Source organism: Octopus sinensis, linkage group LG23 (genome assembly GCF_006345805.1).
Source record: "Octopus sinensis linkage group LG23, ASM634580v1, whole genome shotgun sequence".
Classification (NCBI taxonomy): Eukaryota; Metazoa; Mollusca; class Cephalopoda; order Octopoda; family Octopodidae; genus Octopus; species Octopus sinensis.
In genome coordinates, this window is record NC_043019.1 from 19,081,516 (window position 1) to 19,101,465 (window position 19,950).

General features: G+C 40.5%; 1 protein-coding gene across 2 annotated transcripts in view; it reads left to right on the forward strand.

Moving 5' to 3' along the window:
• Window positions 1-13,624: 13,624 nt before the first annotated feature.
• Window positions 13,625-19,950, forward strand: part of LOC115223430 — a 54,412-nt gene continuing 48,086 nt past the window's right edge. For both annotated transcript variants that reach the window (XM_036512430.1, XM_036512431.1), the window contains exon 1: window positions 13,625-13,653. In XM_036512430.1, coding sequence (XP_036368323.1) covers window positions 13,628-13,653 — 26 coding nt within the window. In that variant the 5' untranslated portion in view covers window positions 13,625-13,627. The remainder of the gene's footprint in view (window positions 13,654-19,950) is intronic.

Below are 19,950 nucleotides of genomic sequence, written 5' to 3' on the forward strand. Positions count from 1 at the left end.
TTTCTATTCAAACATGAAACTGGCAACTCCATTATCCTTTGCCATGAATTATCCTAGAAACTTTACCTCTGGAACTATTAACTGACATTATCTTTTACCTAGGATTCTATTAACTTTTCAATAATGGGAATACCAAACCCATTTATCTTTCACTCTGGAAACTCCTTGGTTTCTTCAAGAACTGTCAACCAATAATGTGCTCGACTGAGTATATTTTACATTTCTATATTTTCTGTTTCTTCTTCTTTTCCTCTCTTCAATGATGGAATATTTAGCTTACATGGAATTCCTCTTTTCTCAATAACATAGGATCCACATTCTTGACAATTCTAGAATCAGCTTTTTTATAAACACCCTGCACTGTTTTTATTATAAAATTTAATTAAATGTTCTTGAATGATGCCAAATGTTTTGCTGGTTCAGTATCTGTTATACTGTGTGTATATATATATCATCATCATCATCATCATCATCTTCGTTTAACATCTGCTTTCCATGCTGTCATGGGTTGGACGGTTTGACTGAGGGCTGACGAACCAGATGGCTGCACCAGGCTTCAATCTTGATCTGGCAGAGTTTCTACAGCTGGATGCCCTTTCTAATGCTAACCACTCCAAGAGTGTAGTGGGTGCTTTTACATGCCACTGGCACGGGGGCCAGTCAGGCGGTACTGGCAACGACCTCGCTTGAATCCTTTACACATGCCACCAACACAGGTGCCAGTAAGGCAACTTTGGTAACGATCACACTCAGATGGTGCCTTTTTACGTGCCACTGGCACGGAAGCCTGTTGGCTGCTCTGGCAACGATCACACTCGAATGGTGCTCTTAACACCCCACTAGCACGGGGCTCAAGTGCCAGTAAGGTGACGCTGGTAACGATCACACTTGAATGGTGCCTTTTATGTGCCACTGGCACGGATGCTGGTTAGCCACTCTGTCAAAGATCATACTCGTATGGTGCTCTTTGCACCCTGCTAGCACGGATGCCAGTCATCAAATTTGATATATAATCGTCATCATCATTTAACATCTGTTGTCCATGCGGGCATGGGTTGCACAGTTTGGACCAGGGCTGGTAAGCTGGAAGGCTGCATCAGACTCCAGCCTGATTTGGCATGGTTTCCACAGCTGAATGTCCTTCATAACACCAACCACTCTGAGAGTGTAATGGGTGCTTTTACATGCCACTGGCACAGGTGCCATTTGTGTGACACTGGCATCTGCCACGACTGTGATTTTGCTCAGCTTGATGGGTCTTCTTCTCAAGCATGACATAATGCCAAATATATATAAAAGTTTATCAGGAGCCTATGTGACTCTAACCTACGCTCTTTGAGCCCGGATGATAAATAATTATGTGCACCGAACATATTGGGCTTTTAGACTATTTGTCTCTGCCATGTTTGCTTTCCTTTTCCTTCGTCCTTTTCTTTATATATTGTATGCTCTTGTTTTTCACTCTCATGAAGATCTTTTGCCTTAACTCAAAGACAAAGAATTTTATTCTCAAATTTATGTATAGATGGTATTCTGGTAATCTGATTAGAAACAGCTGTTAGCTTTGTTATGTCTTGCATTGTATCAATAAACAGGCTTTAAAATGTGGTCCAATTGATGCACTCGTTGATCTATGTTTTTCTCCAATTTTCTAATTATCTGCATTGGTTCCTGATAAACTTTTATTTATCCTATTGTTACTTGCACTCGCCATATATGCCTGGGGATAATGCAGGTAACGGATAGTGGTAGTATATACGGATATTTTATCCCTGAATCGGTTACTACAACTGCTAACTCTATTTATGCATATATATATATACACACACACACACACACATATATATATGTATATATATATATATATATATATATACTTGGCGTTAGGAAGGGCATCCAGCCGTAGAAACACTGCCAGATCTGACTGGGCCTGATGAAGCCTTCCAGCTTCACAGACCCCAGTTGAACCGTCCAACCCATGCTAGCATGGAAAGCGGACGCTAAATGATGATGATGATGATGATGATGATGATATATATATCTGGTTATCCATGGACGCGCGTTTCTGAATTAGGTTTTGCATAAAGAATATAGAATTATACTTTACTAACCATATCCTTCACTTATTCTTCACTAACCATGCCGATGAAGAATATGGTTAGTAAAGTATAATTCTCTCTCTCTCTATATATATATATATATCATCATCATCATCATTTAGCGTCCGTTTTCCATGCTAGCATGGGTTGGACGGTTTAACTGGGGTCTGTGAAGCCGGAAGGCTTCATCAGGCCCAGTCAGATTTGGCAGTGTTTCTACGGCTGGATGCCCTTCCTAATGCCAACCACTCCGCGAGTGTAGTGGGTGTTTTTTACGTGCCACCTGCACAGGTGCCAGACAGAGCTGGCACAACGGCCACGAACGGATGGTGTTTTTACGTGTCACCGGCACGGGGCCAGGTGATGCTGGCAACGGACACGAACGGATGGTGCTTTTACGTGCCACCGACACGGGGCCAGACAGATATATATATATATATATATATATATATATATATATATATATATATATATTTATATATACATATACATATACATAAACAATATCAGTGCTAAGCAGTGATTAGGAATGAGCGAACCATAGGTAGTTGAAATATGTTTTAACATCAAAAGGCAAATTCACGGCAGTTACTGTGGAGAAAGAAATTCTCTTTTATGGTAATGGTAAAAGGTGTGAAAATAGCATGTCTGCTCAGTGCTTCCCCCTGTTGGATTCCCAGACAGCTGTGTCTGGCTCTTGAGCCTTTCTCAATGGGAAATACCGAAGAGCGATAATCTTGGGAAGATTCAAAACCATAGCTTTATCTAAAACACCGTGAACATCTTCATCACTGCTTCGTTCTGGTGCTGCTGTTTTCCTTGTGGCCCGGCAGTCCACTGGAGTGGGTGGTGGGGTGGTATTCTCTGTAGTGTTAGCTTGTACTAGTGGAGTTTATGAGGGAGATGATAGTGGTGATAATGGTAGTTATGGTGGTAACAATTGTAGCTATGATAGTTATAGAGCTAGTGGTTGAAGCGATTGTGGTGGCTATGGTGTTAGTGTTGATACTGGTGACTGGAAATATAGCAACAGCAGTGAAAAAGTGTTGGTCAACTTGTTGATTGGCCAACTTCCCCCTTTTTCTTGTTGGCAACATGCCATCTTGGAAGGTGTCCATTACAAATGTTCCTAGCATTCTCAGGACAGTTATTTCAGTAAAGAGATGATGATGATGATGGTGGTGGTGGTGGTGGTGGTGGTGGTGGTAGAGTAGATTTATTTCATTTTGTTGTTTTTATTACTGTTATTGGTGGTTTTTTTTGTGTTTTTTTTAAGGTGTTGAGTTGGCAGAATTGTTAGCAGAATGCTTAGTGCTATTTGTTCTAGTTCTTTCTGTTCTGGGTTCAAATTCAGCTAAGATTCACTTTGTCTTTTATTCTTTTAGGGGTAATAAGTAGCAGTCATGAACTGGGGTGTGGGAAAGGATGCCATTGGCTTCCTCTCTCCTCAAAATTGCTGGCCTTGAGCCAAAGTAAGAAAGAATGATCGTTATTGCTGTTGCCTGGATGATTTTTGTCACAGACATGGCTGTGTGGTTAAGAAGCTCACTTTGCAACCACGTGGTTTTGAGTTCAGTCCCACTGTATCGCACATTGGGAGAGCAAGTGTCTTCCATTATATCCCCAGATCAACCAATACCTTGTGAGTAGATGGAAACTGCCTGGAAACCCATTATATATTTGTGTGTGTGTAACTTTGTGTATTTTCCTACCCTTGACGACTGGTGGTGGTTTGTTTATGTCCCCACAACTTAGCAGTTCATCAAAAATGATCAATAGAATATGTATCACACTTTAAAAAGAAGTACTGGGATCAATTTGTTTGACTAAACCCATGAAGGTGGTGCCCCAGCATGGCCGCAGTCCAAGCAAAAGAGAAAAGATAAAACACAGGATCCCAGATTTATTAAACAATTTCTCTTTCATCTTTTACTTGTTTCAGTCATTGGACTGCAGCCACGCTGGGGCACCACCCTGAAGAATCTTTAGTCGAATGAATCGACCCCAGGATTTATATATCTTTTTCAGCCTGGCACTTATTCTATCAGCCTATTTTGCTGAATTGCTAAGTTATGGGAACATAAATACACCAGTTTTCAAGTGGTGGTAGACAAACACAGACACACAGACACACACATATATACATGTGTGTGTGCATGTTTATATTTACATATATAAAAGAGAGATTCTGTCCGTTTGCATGTTTCAGTTCTCCTTGGGCATACAGCCTATTCAGATGTCAAAAGAAACCATGACAAATGGGTCTTCCACTTCACCTGTAGCCTTCTCAGAGTCACCTGGATTCCCTAAAGCTATTCTTCTAGCACCATTCATGACATACCACCTATTCAAACATCAAAAGGAACAGTGATAAATGGATGTTCCACTTGACTTGTAGCCTTTGCAGTGCCATCGTAGTTCCCTGGGTTCCATAAAGTTTATTCTTCTAGATGATATACCCATTTTTCTAGCTTTTCGGTTCTGATACAGGCATTAATAAAAGTCAGGGCCAAACACTAAAAGTTACTGGATGGCAACTTGAAGAACAAACAGAAGTTCATATATGAAATCCATCTTTTTTCTGCTCCAACTATGACCTGTTTTTCTCTTATACACACATACAGGACGAGTAAACCTAAATCTGACTGACAGGACACAACATTTGTAATTTCACAACGACTTACTGATATTCTTAATCAGTAAAAATGTTTACTAAAAAAAGTCCGTCAAAAAACGAACACCAAACAAATGCACGATGTGCAATGCTTTCTCTGTACAAACAGTGATGTTCCACTTGACCTGCAGCCTTTTTAATGCAGTCAAATGGATTCTGTAAAGCTATTCTTCTCCCACTTTTCTAGTTTTTCAGCCTGAGAAACAGTAAAAGTAATTACCCAATCAATGATGGGTATTACTGCTAGTGTGTGTATATATATATGATATATAAATATATATATATTTATATATCATCATCATCATCGTTTAACATCCGCTTTCAATGACTGAGGTTTGGCGAACAAGATGGCTGCACCAGGCTCCAATCTAATCTGGCAGAGTTTCTACAGCTGGATGCCCTTCCTAACGCCAACCACTCCGAGAGTGTAGCGGGTGCTTTTTACGTGCCACCGGCACAGGTGCCAGTCAGGTGGTACTGGCAACGACCTCGCTCGAATCATTTTACACATGCCACCAGCACAGGTGCCAGTAAGGCAACATTGGTAACGATCACGCTCTAATGGTGCCCTTTCACATGCCACTGGCATGGAAGCCAGTTGGCTGCTCATATATATATATATATATATATATATATATATATATATATATGAAAAATATATAAATCCTGTTCTGTCTGTCTGTTTGTGTGCTTATAACTCGAGTATTGTTCATCCGATCATGCTGAAATTTTAAACATGGATACATGAGAGAGCGGGGCATTCTGTAATCTAAAAAGATTATCAAAATTGTCAGTTTCAAAGTGAGAATTGCTACGCTTTGTAATCCTTATGGCTTGTCCATCAGATGATTATAACTTCCATAATACTGTCCAAGTCAACCCTCTTCACCTATACAAACCATCCAATGGACGATGGGTGGAAGGCGTTTGCTAGTATGTGTATATATATTTACAGAATGCGGTGAATAAATTGCCATCTAAATAACGCGAAAATGAAAATAACACTGACATCTCATCTTAACAGATATATTTACCAAAATGACATAAAAATATCTTGAAATACTAAAGAGTTAATTTATTCAATAAAATCGCCATTGGCTTCATCCACAGCCTCCAGATGACTTTGGAATCTGCAACTCTTCTGGACAGTCTCCTTGTTTAAGTTTGGTGAATGCTGCCATAATTCTTGCCTTCAATTCATCTTTGATGTTACAAGGAGTTTTGCTGGTCTCTCATTCAACTGCACCCCACACATAATAATCAAAGGGGTTGACTGGGGAGTTAGATGGCCTGACGTTAGGGGTGATGTGGTCACAGAAATTGTGTGACAGCCATGACTGGGTTCTCCTGCTTGTGTGGCATGGTGCAGAGTCCTGTTGCCAGACACAGGGTCTTCCAGCAGCCACCCTCTTGACACAGGGCAGCACTACCTCCTCCAGGCACTTGATGTAGGCCACCATGTTGAGTCTGAGGCTGTGTGGAAAGATGAATGGAGATATAACATTGCCATCACTAGTGCTCACTCCAGACACCATGATGTTGACTGGATGTTTGATTTTTATCACTCTCGGTACATGCTTTGGGGATATAGCAAGCCAATGGTTGCTCTGTGTGTTCACCATCTGAACCGGCTGGAAGGGATGCTTGAATTTGTTCAAAGCTTCATAGCTTGGTGATTCCTCTTGTCCTTGATGGCTTAAGATAAAAACTGGCCCTTTCTCATCTTGTATGAGAAATGTCGAATGTCTTCATGCACCATCTGCCTGATAAGAAACTCAGACCCTCCCATGGTGATGGATCTGATTGACTTGGAGGGATTATTGTCAATCATGACCTGGATCTCTCCAACAAATTCAGAAGTTCTTTTCTTATCAGAGCAACCAGAGTGAGTTTTCTGAGTTGGCCTACCTTTGTAATCACCATTAGACTCATCCAACTCTTTCTGAATTCTCTGCACTGTCCTGAAAATGACACCCAAACACTCTGAAATGTTTACATTGGAACTTCTGGCACGAATGCCAAGCAGTACAGCATGTCGTTTCCAAATTTCTGGCAGAGTGAATTGTGTCATGGTACTGTTTTTCTCACAGATAGTGCCCAACTGACCCTACTATGCTGTGTATTCGACAAAATCAAAAACAAAAAATGTGTATGCACGAAATTAAAAACATGAAATGGTGACAATTTAGCCATCACGCTCTGTATATATATATATATAAATGTATATATAGGTACAGGATGTCACCAAATGTAAATAACATGAAATATGGAAACAAGTGAGTTATATATGCAAACGAGAGAAAAAAAATTAAAAACAGGACAAATAACACAAAGAACGTCCCTTCATCAGTTGTTGGCTGTCTATCTACTTCTCATTTCAAGTACTGAAAGACAATATGAGTCTTCGAAGACAGTTGCTCCCATAACTTCCAAAATAAATTTGGGATTTTATGTTGGGATCAAAGTTGGGAACAAAAACAGGACAGTGGAGGCATACAAGGAAACTGAACGAAAACAAAACAAGGAGGGTCATTAGACCAGAATGAGGGGAAAGATAGTGAATGCCGGAAGAAATATTTTCTTTGAAAAGAGAAAAGATAGAAGATGCCCAGTCCTTAGAATGGCCGTGCAGGGAAAGAAAGATGGTCACATGAGGAAAAGAAAGATGGACGATGGTCATGTGCGAGCAACAAGAGAGAGGAAAAGAGAAAGAGAAGAGGAAGAGAGAGAGAGAGACAAATGGAAAATAGTGAAGGGGAGAAAAAGGGAATTAGAGAAGGGTGGGGAAGAAAACAATACGGAGTCTCATCAAAAGGGTTCAGATAAACTTACTTGGAAAGGGATATATATATATCTATATCTATATCTATATATGACATGATTCATTCAGTTTCAGTTGACCAAATCCACTCACAAGGCTCTGATTGGCCCAAAGTTATTGTAGAAGAAACTTGTCTAACTCAGTAGGACTGAACCTGAAATCATTGTTGGGAAGCAGCCCCTTACCAAAGCCATGCTTGTGCCTCTCTTTCTCTCTCGCTCTCTCTCTTTCTCTCGCTCTATACCACGTGTGTACCGTTGGCGATTTTTTTTCCCTGCGTCTTCCCTTCTTTGGATCTTTCCTCTTCCTATGTTTCTGAAGAAGAGCTCCGCTCGAAACGTTAAACCATCCTTCTTTCCTGAGCGTCCAATAATACTATATTTGTTCCATGTCCTCGTGTTGTTGTGTTTTCTCTTTGTGTTTTCATGTTTGGATTAACTTCCCCACTCTCTCACATTTCTCTGTCTTTCACACTTTGCACTCTACTTTGATCTGTCTCTTTCTCTCTCTCTCTCTCTCTCTCTCTCTCTCTCTCTCTCTCTACTTCTCCTCCTCCTTTTCTCTTTTCTTGCCACTGATTCTTTGGTCTCCTCTTCCCCCACTCTCTCACATTTCTCTGTCTTTCTTAGTTTGCACTTCACTGATTCTGTTGCCAAGTCAATCCTTGGCATGCTCTCTTTCTTCTCCCCTCTTTAATTCCTTCTTTCTCTCTCTTCTCCCCCTTTTGGTGCCTTCGTCCCTCTTTTTTCCTCTCTCTTTGATTCCTTTGCCCCCTTTTTTTCTCTCTCTTCTCCTCTCACGTGACTGCTGGTCAACCAACCTTTCGGCTTCTAACCAGCGCCATGATAACATCGTTGTCTTCGTCTGCCGAAAAAGGCATTTTTTTCCAAATACGCCAGCTAAACTAAGTTGTACTGTCTATTAGTCGTAAGACACCCGCTGTTTTTGTCCTGTTATTACTATTATTGTTTTTTGTATTTATATTCGTGTGGCATCGTCCGTTTTTCTGTCCTTGTTTCGTATACATTCGATCCTTTTTCCAAGAAATCTAATGCTCGTAGCTTAGTTTTTCCTTGAGGCTGGCCAGATCGGAGTGATCTCAAGATTAATCAGCCGAAATTGCGAGGATGATCCAGTTCTTGACTGAAGATTAGAGGCTTCAAATGTCCTGTCCGTGTTTTTTGTATCATCTTCTAAATGTTTCACGTTCTTGTCCCAGTTTGTATTTTTCTACATATGATATATATATATATATATATATATATACATACATACAAGGGGCTACACAAAAGAAACTGGGATTTTGCAGTATTATTTAAGTCACTTAGTTTTACATGTTTATACTTTTATTGCTTTCAAATTATTCTCCATTTGAAGCAAAGAATCAGTCCAGACGCGTTTCTCACTGTTCAAAACAGTCCTGGAACTCTTGTGAAGTGATGCCTTTTAACACCTTCATCGTACTTTTCTTCATTTCTTCTGCATCTGCAAAATATTTGCCTTTAAAGACTTTTTTTCATTTGGAGGAACAAAAAAAAGTTGCAGAGAGCAAGACTGGGTGAATGGGGGGGGGGTAAGTTGGTCATTCCATTTTGGGTCAGAAACTGTCTCACACTCAAGATGGTATGTGCAAGCACATTGTCCTGATGAAACCACCACCCTCCACTTTGCCTCAGGTCAGGGCGTTTTTGTCTCACTGCATCTCGAAAACACTTCAGAACTGTCAAGTAAAATATCTGGTTAACAGTTTGACCAGGAGGAACAAATTCTGTGTGGACTTCACTTGAGGTATGGTGACATTGAATGCTTCCATTGCCTTGACTGCTGCTTCGTTTCCAGGTCGTAGCCATAGCACCAGCTTTTGTCACCAGTAATGATCTTCAAAAAAGGTCTGAATCCACTTCCAACTGTTCTTTCAGTTTGTGACACACATTCAGCCGTGACTGCTTTTGATCTTCTGTGAGCCAGCGAGGCACAAATTTTCCTGCAACTCTTTTCATTTGCAATTCCTTGCTCCAAATTCGTTGGCAGAAGTTCCAGGACTCACCGGTCATATCAACAAGTTCATCAATTGTTTGGTGACAGTATTCTGAGATCAGTTTATGAATTTTCCTGTTTTCATTCATTTGGAAGCTTGACAGTGGCCTTGCACAAGGCTGGTCTTCAAGTGACAAGCAACCATTCCTAAAGCATGAAAACTACTCGTAAACTTGTGTTTTGCTCATGGCAATGTCCTTGTAAGCTGTTTGAGATATGACAACTGTTTCAGCCACTGTATTCTCCAGCAGAAAACAGAATTTCCCAGAAGCACACAGTTCCTTCATTTCAACCAGTGCAAAAATTGATGAACAGGAGAGAAGCACTGCAAAACAAAGATATAACATGTGGCAGTACAATCCCACATGCCACCGCCGGTCAGCAGGCTGATGCCTGAGGGTTGGATCAAGTGGCTTCTAGCGGTGGAAGCCTGAAATACAATGGGCTTGTCCCACAGAGAATGCTTCTGATTACTTTTGAGTACCTCCTCCTCCTCATTGTTTAATGTTTGGTTTGTGTGGACAGTTTGGCTGAGGTCTGGAGAGCCAGGGGCTGCACCAGGCTCCAGTCAGATCTGGCAATGTCTCTACAGCTGGATGCTCTTCCTAATGCCAACCATTCCGACAATGTAGTGGGTGCTTTTCACGTGCCACCAGCACTGGCATTGACCATGCTTAAATGGTGCTTTTTATGTGCCACCGGCATGGAGCCAGTCAGGCAGCACTGGCATCGTATATATACATATATATATGACTTTAGTTGCATCCCCACTCTTCACCTAATGTCACCAGATGGTTTTAAGTGGGTGAGAAAAAATGTATTTTCCTCTCTCTAGAATAAGGTGTTAGGCAATCCCATATGGCATTGCCTCATGTTCTGTGATGTTTCTTTGGTGAAGTGAAATGTGTAGCATTGGAGACGGTGGTTACATGCTGCAACAGCAACTGCCGGAATTTAGGTGAGTGATGAGGTGAAGGCCGGAACTGAACTTAGTTTCCTTGGTGTATAAGTGTCTGAGATTACAACTCTACCCCTGGATGGGACGCTGGTCCTTTGTAGGGTTCATTTCCCAGTTTTTGCTGGGACTCATTTACAGCCAAGTCGACTGAGTAATGTGGAACAAAGTGTTTTGCTTAGGAACACAGCACAACTGGTGCAAGTACTGAAACAAGCAGCCAGTCCAATTATGAGTGCAGCACGACAACCACATGGCCATGTGCTTTCCCATTGATGGAAGTTGCCTTGAGTCATATGTAGCAGTACCTATTGGCAGAATTTGTCCTTGGTTACATCTGGTTATTACAACTAAGTCACAGCTTTGCTTTTGGTCACATGTTGCTCCACTGACTGAAATAAAGTTTTACTGAATGGTTAAGAAGTTTTTATTTGCAATTCTGAAATCTCTGTTTCAATCTCACTGTGCAGCCTCTTGAGACAATGTCATTTTTCTAGTCTTGGGTTGATCCATACCTTGTGAATGAAACTGGGGAGACAGAGATTATATGGAAGCCCATCAAGTGGATTGTACCCAGGATTCAAAAGGTCCATCATTCAATGATGATGATCCAGTTCTTTGATCAGTTACCCTTGAATTATTTTGTAACTAGCTGAGTATTCCACAGACACATGTACCATATTCAAGGCAATTAAGATGTGCTTTTTCTTTTGGGGTTGGCACAAAACCTGGGTAATTATGTGGGGATGTCATATCATCTCATTAACCATCTTTTCTTATCATACACTGGCAAATATGGTAATTCTCAGACAGAATCAGCATGATACAGTGTGTTAAGAACTGTGTGACAAAGGTGTGACAAAGGTGTGACAAGTGTGTGACAAAGGTCTGACAAGTATGTCTCAGTTGAATTCCAGCTACAATCCACCCAATGGGCTTTTGTACAGTTCTCTCTTACCCGATTTCATTAACAAGGTCTGGGTTGGCCCCAAACTGCAGAATATAATGACATTTTCCCAAGTTGTACACAGTGGGAATTCCTGAGGGTAATTGTTGCTTGGGTCAAGTTTTTTTTGTATCAGAATCAGGAGGGCAGAAAATCTGAAATTCAACCCCCCCACCGCCGCCGCCGCCACCACCACTATTACTACTACTATTTTCATTACGTTTCATTTGATTAAATTATAATTGCCTGCTTCCTTCGTCGAGTATATAAATCTACTAATAAGATGGAGTTGTTTTGGATCGTTTTAAAATAAACCATTTTAGCTACATAGACTTTGATTTAGCGTTCACAAACGAATTAACCTTTATACTCTCTGGATGCCACTGGCTTTTAACCTCTAAAGCTCTGTTAATCCAAGTCCGATGCTTCTATCAGTTCTGTATGTCTTATTAGTGAGATTCCACAAAGTCGTTCAGAGAATTCATCTTCATTTCGAAAAGGAATCAGACACTCAAATGGCCGAGGATAAAAAAAACCCCCAAAAAGGGTTCCTTACCACGCGCGCACACAAAGACGGACGATTAATTCTAAGAACGCCAAACGGACGATTAAATAAGAATGTCTGTGAGCCAAGGCGTTTCAGCCACAATAATTCTATCATTTTGTTAATAAAAATATTCGGATTTGATTCGTGAGAGATTTTGCTGTTATTTCTAGTAGGTCGAGCGACCACGAAGAGTATCCTCTTTTGGTGATATACCGAATTTTGACTCTTTGGTCTAATCTGCCCAGTTTAGACTGTCCACCTTTTATTTAGACATACATTGTGTATCATTAACTACATTGTCGGTAGGGTGCGGTTTGAAGAAAATTTGGCTGCTATTTCTAGCAAGTCAACCTAGTGCGTAGAGGATTTTCATGCTGGATCAAAGAAATGAAAATATGCCTCATTTTGGTGGAGCAAGAGATATAATGAAAGGGAAAATCCTCTATGCGTCGTTTGACATGCTGGAAATAGCAGTCAAATTTCCTTCAAACTCTTAAAATAAAACTGTTGTAGACTTTCAAATCAATCATTATCGAGCAAGTCTATAATGAATATCCTTTTCTAACAGTATGCTGGAGCACGCTACCGAGTGACCTTTCTTCTTTTAGAGCACGGTGGGCGAAATACTTAGCAGTATTTCGTCTGCCGTTACGTTCTGAGTTCAAATTCCGCCGAGGTCGACTTTGCCTTTCATCCTTTCGGGGTCAATAAATTAAGTACCAGTTACGCACTGGGGTCGATGTAATCGACTTAATCCGTTTGTCTGTCCTTGTTTGTCCCCTTGTGGGCAATAAAGAAATAGATTTCTAATTTGACTTCTATTTCTAGCGATCGCATAGAACTCACGTTTACTGGTTTGTATGCAAGGGAGATAACTAATGCGGGGAGAGTTCTGTCCCTTCACCACGTGCTAACAGCACCAGCCGTGGCCGCCGCCGCCGCGTCACCCGAAGGACGGTACGCCGCCGCCGCCGCCGCGTCACCCGAAGAACGGTACGCCGCCGCCGCCGCCTCCTTGACAGTAACATCATCATCAACAACAACAAGAGACAAGCAGCGCCGTTCTGCAACTTTTCAGCCTCCTCCACCACCTTCCGCTATAAAACTATCTAAGGAGCGAAAATAGCAAGAAAATCCCTAATATATATTTACATATACCTCATACATATATATATGTACATGTACCTATTATATATATATATATATATTTGTATATATATATATATATTTGTACCTGCAGAAGTGAGCAATCAACATTAAAAAAAAACTTCAGTTTACGTTTAAATTACGTAGATCATCTCTTTAGTGTTTCGGAACGACCTTTCCTTTTCTTTTCTTATTCTACTCACAAACTAACACTTCTGTCCTCCAGGAATATATGTAAATATATATTTCTATAGATTTACTTTAAATCTATTCGCCGCCACACATACGTACAGATATACACTCACACACACACACACACACATATATATATATATATATATTTAATATATATTTATCTACATATATTATACATCAGAGAAAGTGACCACCACCACCAACAACATGCAGCAGTTGCCGACAAAGAATGGGTAAGTGTCTCATCACATCCACCAGAAGCAGTACCACCACCACCACCACCACCATCATCATCATCATCATCATCATCACTACAGACATCTTCGTTCCCAACACGAATGTCCCCGCCCCCTCATCACATCTCAAATATCCGACCGCCTTCACAAACCAACTCCACTTCACCCCATCAAAAAAAAATAAACGAATGGACGGACACTTTGGATAATGCAGCTCAGGGTAGACATTCTAAATAAAAGACAGGAGTGTCATGGCTGGAACGCCTTTCATCACTGGCTGGGCTATTGTTGATATGAAACTAAACAATATCTACCAAACACAGTGAATATCTTTTATTCAAACAACCCCAACTAATATTTTCTCTTCCGATTTATTTTATTATTTTTATGTTTTTATTGAAGTCAGTTTTCATTTTATGTTGTTGTCGTTGTTGTTAATGGCAGCGGTTACACTTTCTTCCTTTTTAGCGTCTCAACTTTCGCTTTCTCTCTTCCTTCTTTCTTTCTCGCATTTTCTCTTTCTTTCCTTCTCTTCTCTAATATATTTTCATCTTTCACTTCTACCCTCGTGTTTCCCTTCTCTTTCCCCCTCCTATTTCTACATCTCTCTTTCTCTCCCAATCTATCTATCTATCCATCCATCCATCCATCTTTCTATCTATATCTATATCTATATATATATACATATATATATAACTAATCTCATTCTATTCTCCTCACTCTGTTCTCTCTCTCTCTCTCTCTCTCTCTCTGTTCTCTTACTCTTTCCCTTCTCTCTTCCCCTTTATCCCCATTCCCACTTCATCCACCACTGACCACCAACAAGGACGACAGATTGTTAAACAGATAGGTAGATCGATAGAAAGATAGATAAATCGATAGAAATGTATATCGTCAATGTATCATTGAAAAGAAGCACACGCTAAAGCAGCGAGCAGAGTTTATGTCCGGTCAAAGAGTGACCAATGGTTCCGCATCTACAAAGGCTTCAGCCTCGTGGACATCTCGTCAGACTCTGAAAGTCGAAGACAAATCTAACTTTTCACCTCTGCGAGGACCTCCGGTGGTGAAAAATCACCTTTGTCCTCGGTTTTAGTGTCCACGAGGCTAAAACCATTTTGGGTGCGGAACCATTGGTCACTCTATGACCCGACATAAACTCAATTAATTTGCGAAAGTAAGGAATACGTACACCTGGTGTTTAGGGTTAGGGTTTTTGTTCCGCCGAAAACGGGTGGTGAACGTATTCTTTACCTCCGCCCAATTACTTTTACTACACACACACACATATATATATAGAGAGAGAGAGAGCTGGCTATATGGGTAAGTCGATCCCCAGCCCAGAACCCGCAGAGACTCCAAGAGAAATTTGGCGAGGCAGAAAAAAAGCTACTTTCGGATTCTGGGCTGGGGATCGACTTACCCATATATATATATATATATATATATATATTACACTATATATATATATATATATATAGAGAGAGAGAGAGAGAGAGAGAGAGAGATGGTTTTCGGTAAGCTATGGGTTGAGGGTATGACTAATTCACTGGCACCATCTCTCGGCAGGGAAAATCATTTAAACTAACGATTATTTTGAAAGAACATTTCCAGGCCGAAACGGTTTGCCTGGAATTTCAAAGTGACAACATGACGCTTGGGTTGTTTAAATTATTGAATAACAATTAAATGGCTTCACTGAAAGTCGGTGAATTTTTTTGCTGTTTTTAGATTGGATTCTGGATTTTGCAAATGAGTGCATTCGGCGAAATGCCCGATATAATTTGAGTAGTGTTTTGTGGTATCTGTTTTCTGTGTTGTGAATATAAAGAAATATTGGCGGCTCCATAAAAAAGGAATAGAAACCCAATTCCTTTATATGGTCCCAAGAATAATTGTGTTCTTACACTTTGACTCAAGTTTTCTCTTTCTGATCAAAATTTAACTCGAGCTTGCTCATAAACTATTTCATAATTTATTAATCTCTGAAAGAACAATAGAACTCCTTTTGCTTTTTCTCCCTCAGGTTGCTACTTAAAGTGTCTAATATAAATTTCACGTTGAAACTGGAATATTTCATTTATTCAAAAACGGTAAACATCTCGATTAAATATATAGAAAGCTACATAAAACTTTACTTGATCCAGTTAGGTCTATTTTAATCTATAAATCCACATCTCCCTTCGGTTTTATATGTATCCACTGGATTTTTTGAAACAGCTTTTTTTAACAGCTTCTGCAGTGGCGTTCCACTGCAGTAACTTCTGCCTTCTGTATTCAGTGGAAGTCAAAATTGGAGTTGGAATTCATTATAGTTTTAAATAGACGAGTCACTTGATTTCATAGGAATGCAACGCCTAAGCCCGCTGGTTAACTTCTTTGTTAGAAGCCCAGTAGAGACCGCAGTGAGCCATCGCCTCATTCTCTCTACTTAGATTCACTTCACCCATTTGTCTCATATATCCTTGACTATATACAAACTACAAATTCTCCGCATCTTTTGTGCCTTTCCTCACAACTGATCCTGTCTCTATCTTCACCATAAAATCTCCTTCCAAACTCTTTGTATTAACTGCAGTGAGTGTGAATGTATTCATTCCGTCTCTCTTCGTTACGGTTTCTAATTCCATCGACGTCAACTTTACCTTTCATTCTTTCGAGGTCGATAAATAAAGTACCAGTGCAGTACAGCCATCCGTCCTTCAGTTATCACGTCTTGGATGTCTGTTAGGTCAAAGTCGAGAGGTGCCTGTGTCTGCTCACGATTACTCGGGCACTTAAAACCTGCGAAGAAAGGATGTAGGATCTTTTCCCTTTGAACGGCAGATTTCAACACAATTTCTAGTTAACTAAACACTTTTAAACTTCGTATACTGGTAGAATGTGTTTATAAAACATCATTTTCTCTTGGTTTTATTGAGTAAATTCTATAGTTTGTAAGATATTTCGTCTGAAAATCCGAGCATTTCGGCAATTTTAACCAACCGATTACCTCTATTCAACTAAAATCATTTGCTGCGTCTAAAACTGAGACAACATCCTGTAACTAACCCTAAACCTCCCCCTAACCCTAACCCTAATTTTTTTTTCTTAATTGTTAAATTAATTTAATTCCATTGCTTTAGTTTTTTTTTACACGCGTAACAATTAAATTAAGAGAGCATAGGATTGGTTAAAATTCGAAAAATTAAACTACGTTAAACAAACAAATTCCAATTTTCTCAAGAAAGCCAAGACAAAAAAAAAATGTTTTATTTTGACACATTCTACCAGAATACGAAGTTTTAAAGTGCTTAGTTAACTAGAAATTGTCTGCCGTTCAAAAGGAAAAGATCCAGGCTGGTTGGTTGGTTGGTTGGATGGGTGGGTGGGTTTGAGTGTTAGCAAAGATTTCGAGAGGCTGAGGACAAAGACCCTTTTGGTGTCTCCCATCTTGATCAACGCATTTCAAAGACCTAAGGAAATTTGCAACCCTTAATATTTGCACCCGGAGTCGTTTAGTATATATTTATTCAGAACCTTTTTCTTAAGATCTTCACTATTATATATATCACCTTGATCGACCAGACTGTTGGGCGTCATTTCGACACCGGTGGTCACAGAATGCCGTCCATTCCTCTCTGGGTCGTGCCTTCCTCATCTACGTAGCTCCAAGCGCTTATTTCGTCAACCCACCGTTTTGGAGGCCTTCCGAGTGACCTCTACCGCTCGACAGAATAAAAGTGGAACCTTCCAGTCGACAGCAGCGGGTCCACTGTTTATCGGTGAACCGAGTGACGTGTCCGGCCGGCCCATCTGAACTTCTGCCTTCTGTCTTCCACATCAGATTTCTCTCTGATCGCTTTGCTCCCGATCTGTTCTTTCAGTGACACTCCCAGCATCGATCTTTCAAAAGCTCTTTGAGCAGTTACCATCCTCTGTTCATCTCTTTCTCTCTCTTTGTCGTGGTCCAGGTTTCGCTTCCGTATAAAATTGCTGATAAAACCGTGCTGTTGTTGTTGTTAAGCAACAAGACGGATAAGGGTGATTAGGTGATGGTCTAGGGCTTAGGGGCGAGAGACCCCAGACCTTGGAAAAAAAAACAAAAACTTTGGTCGAGGGCTCTTCGTTGACGCCCGACACCACTGGGAAGTGGCCCTCGAAGTCGCTGGAAATGGAGATCTCCAGGTTCAAATTCTTGAACAGCAAACCGTGCTGTTGAAGAGGGTGGCGCGAGTGGTCATATCCAGCTTTCTTTGATGGAGTTGAGCGTTCCATCCAGGCCCTTATTCTCCACGAGATCTCCTCCATGCCTCGGCGTATATTTATCTCGTGTCCAAGCTAAACGTCTTCATCGTCTCCAACCACCATTCAGCCTCTTGCTCAATATTCGGACTGCATGGACTTGATTTTCATGCCGTTCATTTTGCGGCCTACTTCCGAGTTTCTAATGCCCAGCTCCGTCAGCTTGGCCGGCAGCGGATCTGTTGTCTTGGCGACGAGCAAGATGGGTCGATGGCTCGCTGTCGATGTCTCTGATAATCTACTCGAGACACGTGGTGAAGAGTTTCGGAGAGATGGTGCCTCCTTCTCACCGGGACTCTTATGGGAGTCGGTGATACATCCAGAATTCGTCTCTTGCACAAGCTGAATGTATTGCGCCTCGAATCCTTGCTTCTCCAACGACTTCAGCTCCGCATTTGATCTCGACACTGTCGAAGGCCGCCGCCTTCACATTGTCCACGAATGCGACGCACAGACACAGTCTGTAATCCTTCACTCGTTCCAGTAACCGGATCAGAATCAATATATGATCCATCGTTTTCCCGAAAGCCTGCTTGTTCCCTTGGTTGTAGTTCATCTAGATGTTGTGATAATCGGTTTAGGATTATCTTCGTGAACAACTTGTATTCGTGGGACAAGAGGCATATTGGGGACGGTAGTTCTTCGTATCTTCGCCATCGCCTTTCTACAGCAGGACAGTTTTCCACACTTTCCATTACCATGGTATTTCCCCTTTGTTCAGATAAGTGACTAAATCGTTCGGCGAGGATTTTCCAGGGTTGCTCTCCGCCTCACTTCAACCTTCCAGATGTTTTACCATCTTGCCCCCTGCTTTTCCAGTTTCCCATCAAATTGATGGTCATTCGTTGATAACATTGTACACTTTAAAATAACGGCTCTTTTGACAAATATTGAAGGGCAAATTTTACGTGACCTTTGTATTCTGATAACTTTATATGTGTGTGTATGCGTATGTGTGTGTATAATGTATGTATGTATATTTATATTTATATATACATGTGTTTACACTCAAATCCGTGTACACATTCTAATGAAACCGTTATTTCGTAACGCCCTCTCCTTTAACTCTCTTCACCACAACCACCACCACTGTCAAGAAACTTCTCCGCTTTGTGCGATTTACTAGAAATAGCAGCCAAATCTTCTGCAAACTAGACCCAACAGTCTTAAAATGAAAAAAAAGTAGAGTATAATTTGCTGGTGTAGACCAAAATACGTCGTACATTATGGGATGGTCAAGCATTTAATCGTAACGTCTGCTTGACGACGACGACCAGGAATATCTACCAAAATAGCGATAGCCACATCAATCAAAGTATCGTTCTGACAATACATGTATTGACATAAAAGACAAAGCCTTTAGCTGGTCTCGCGACTTGCTAGAAATAACAGCAAAATATTCCCTTAAATCATATCTTACCGTCTTAAAAAGGGGACGCCTCGTATACCGCAATCCAGATTAGCCAAAGTCTGGGAAAAGGCGTGAAGGTCATGGTTTGAATGTCTTTGAATTGTATGTGGATGTCTGTGTGTGTGTATGTGTATACACACTCATAGAGCATAACTACAGAAGCGGTTTGTCTGTAACTCGGATCTCCCGGAATTTTCCATTAAAAAAATGCTGTTTTTGATGAACTTTTCCTGAGATATATCTGACATGATATTCGCCATTACAATTATTTGGGGAATAATTAAGAAAAGAAATTGTTTGTGTGTGTTAGGAAGTGGTCATTCTACCCAACCTTGTTACAAGCAGATATTTTAATGACATTTTCTAAAGATACATTTCCCAGGACATAGATTAAAATTAAATTTTTATCCTTTTTATCTCATCAAGATAATCTTAAACTAAATTCTCGAAAAGTATCTCCAGAAAATTTTCATTGAAAAATATGCATTTAACAATGTAAATCCAAACATAAGACAAATGGCAGGCATTTTGGTAAATTCTTTAACTCAAATCAGTCTATGAATAAAATTGCAAAGTTTGAACCTCTTATGTTGAAAACA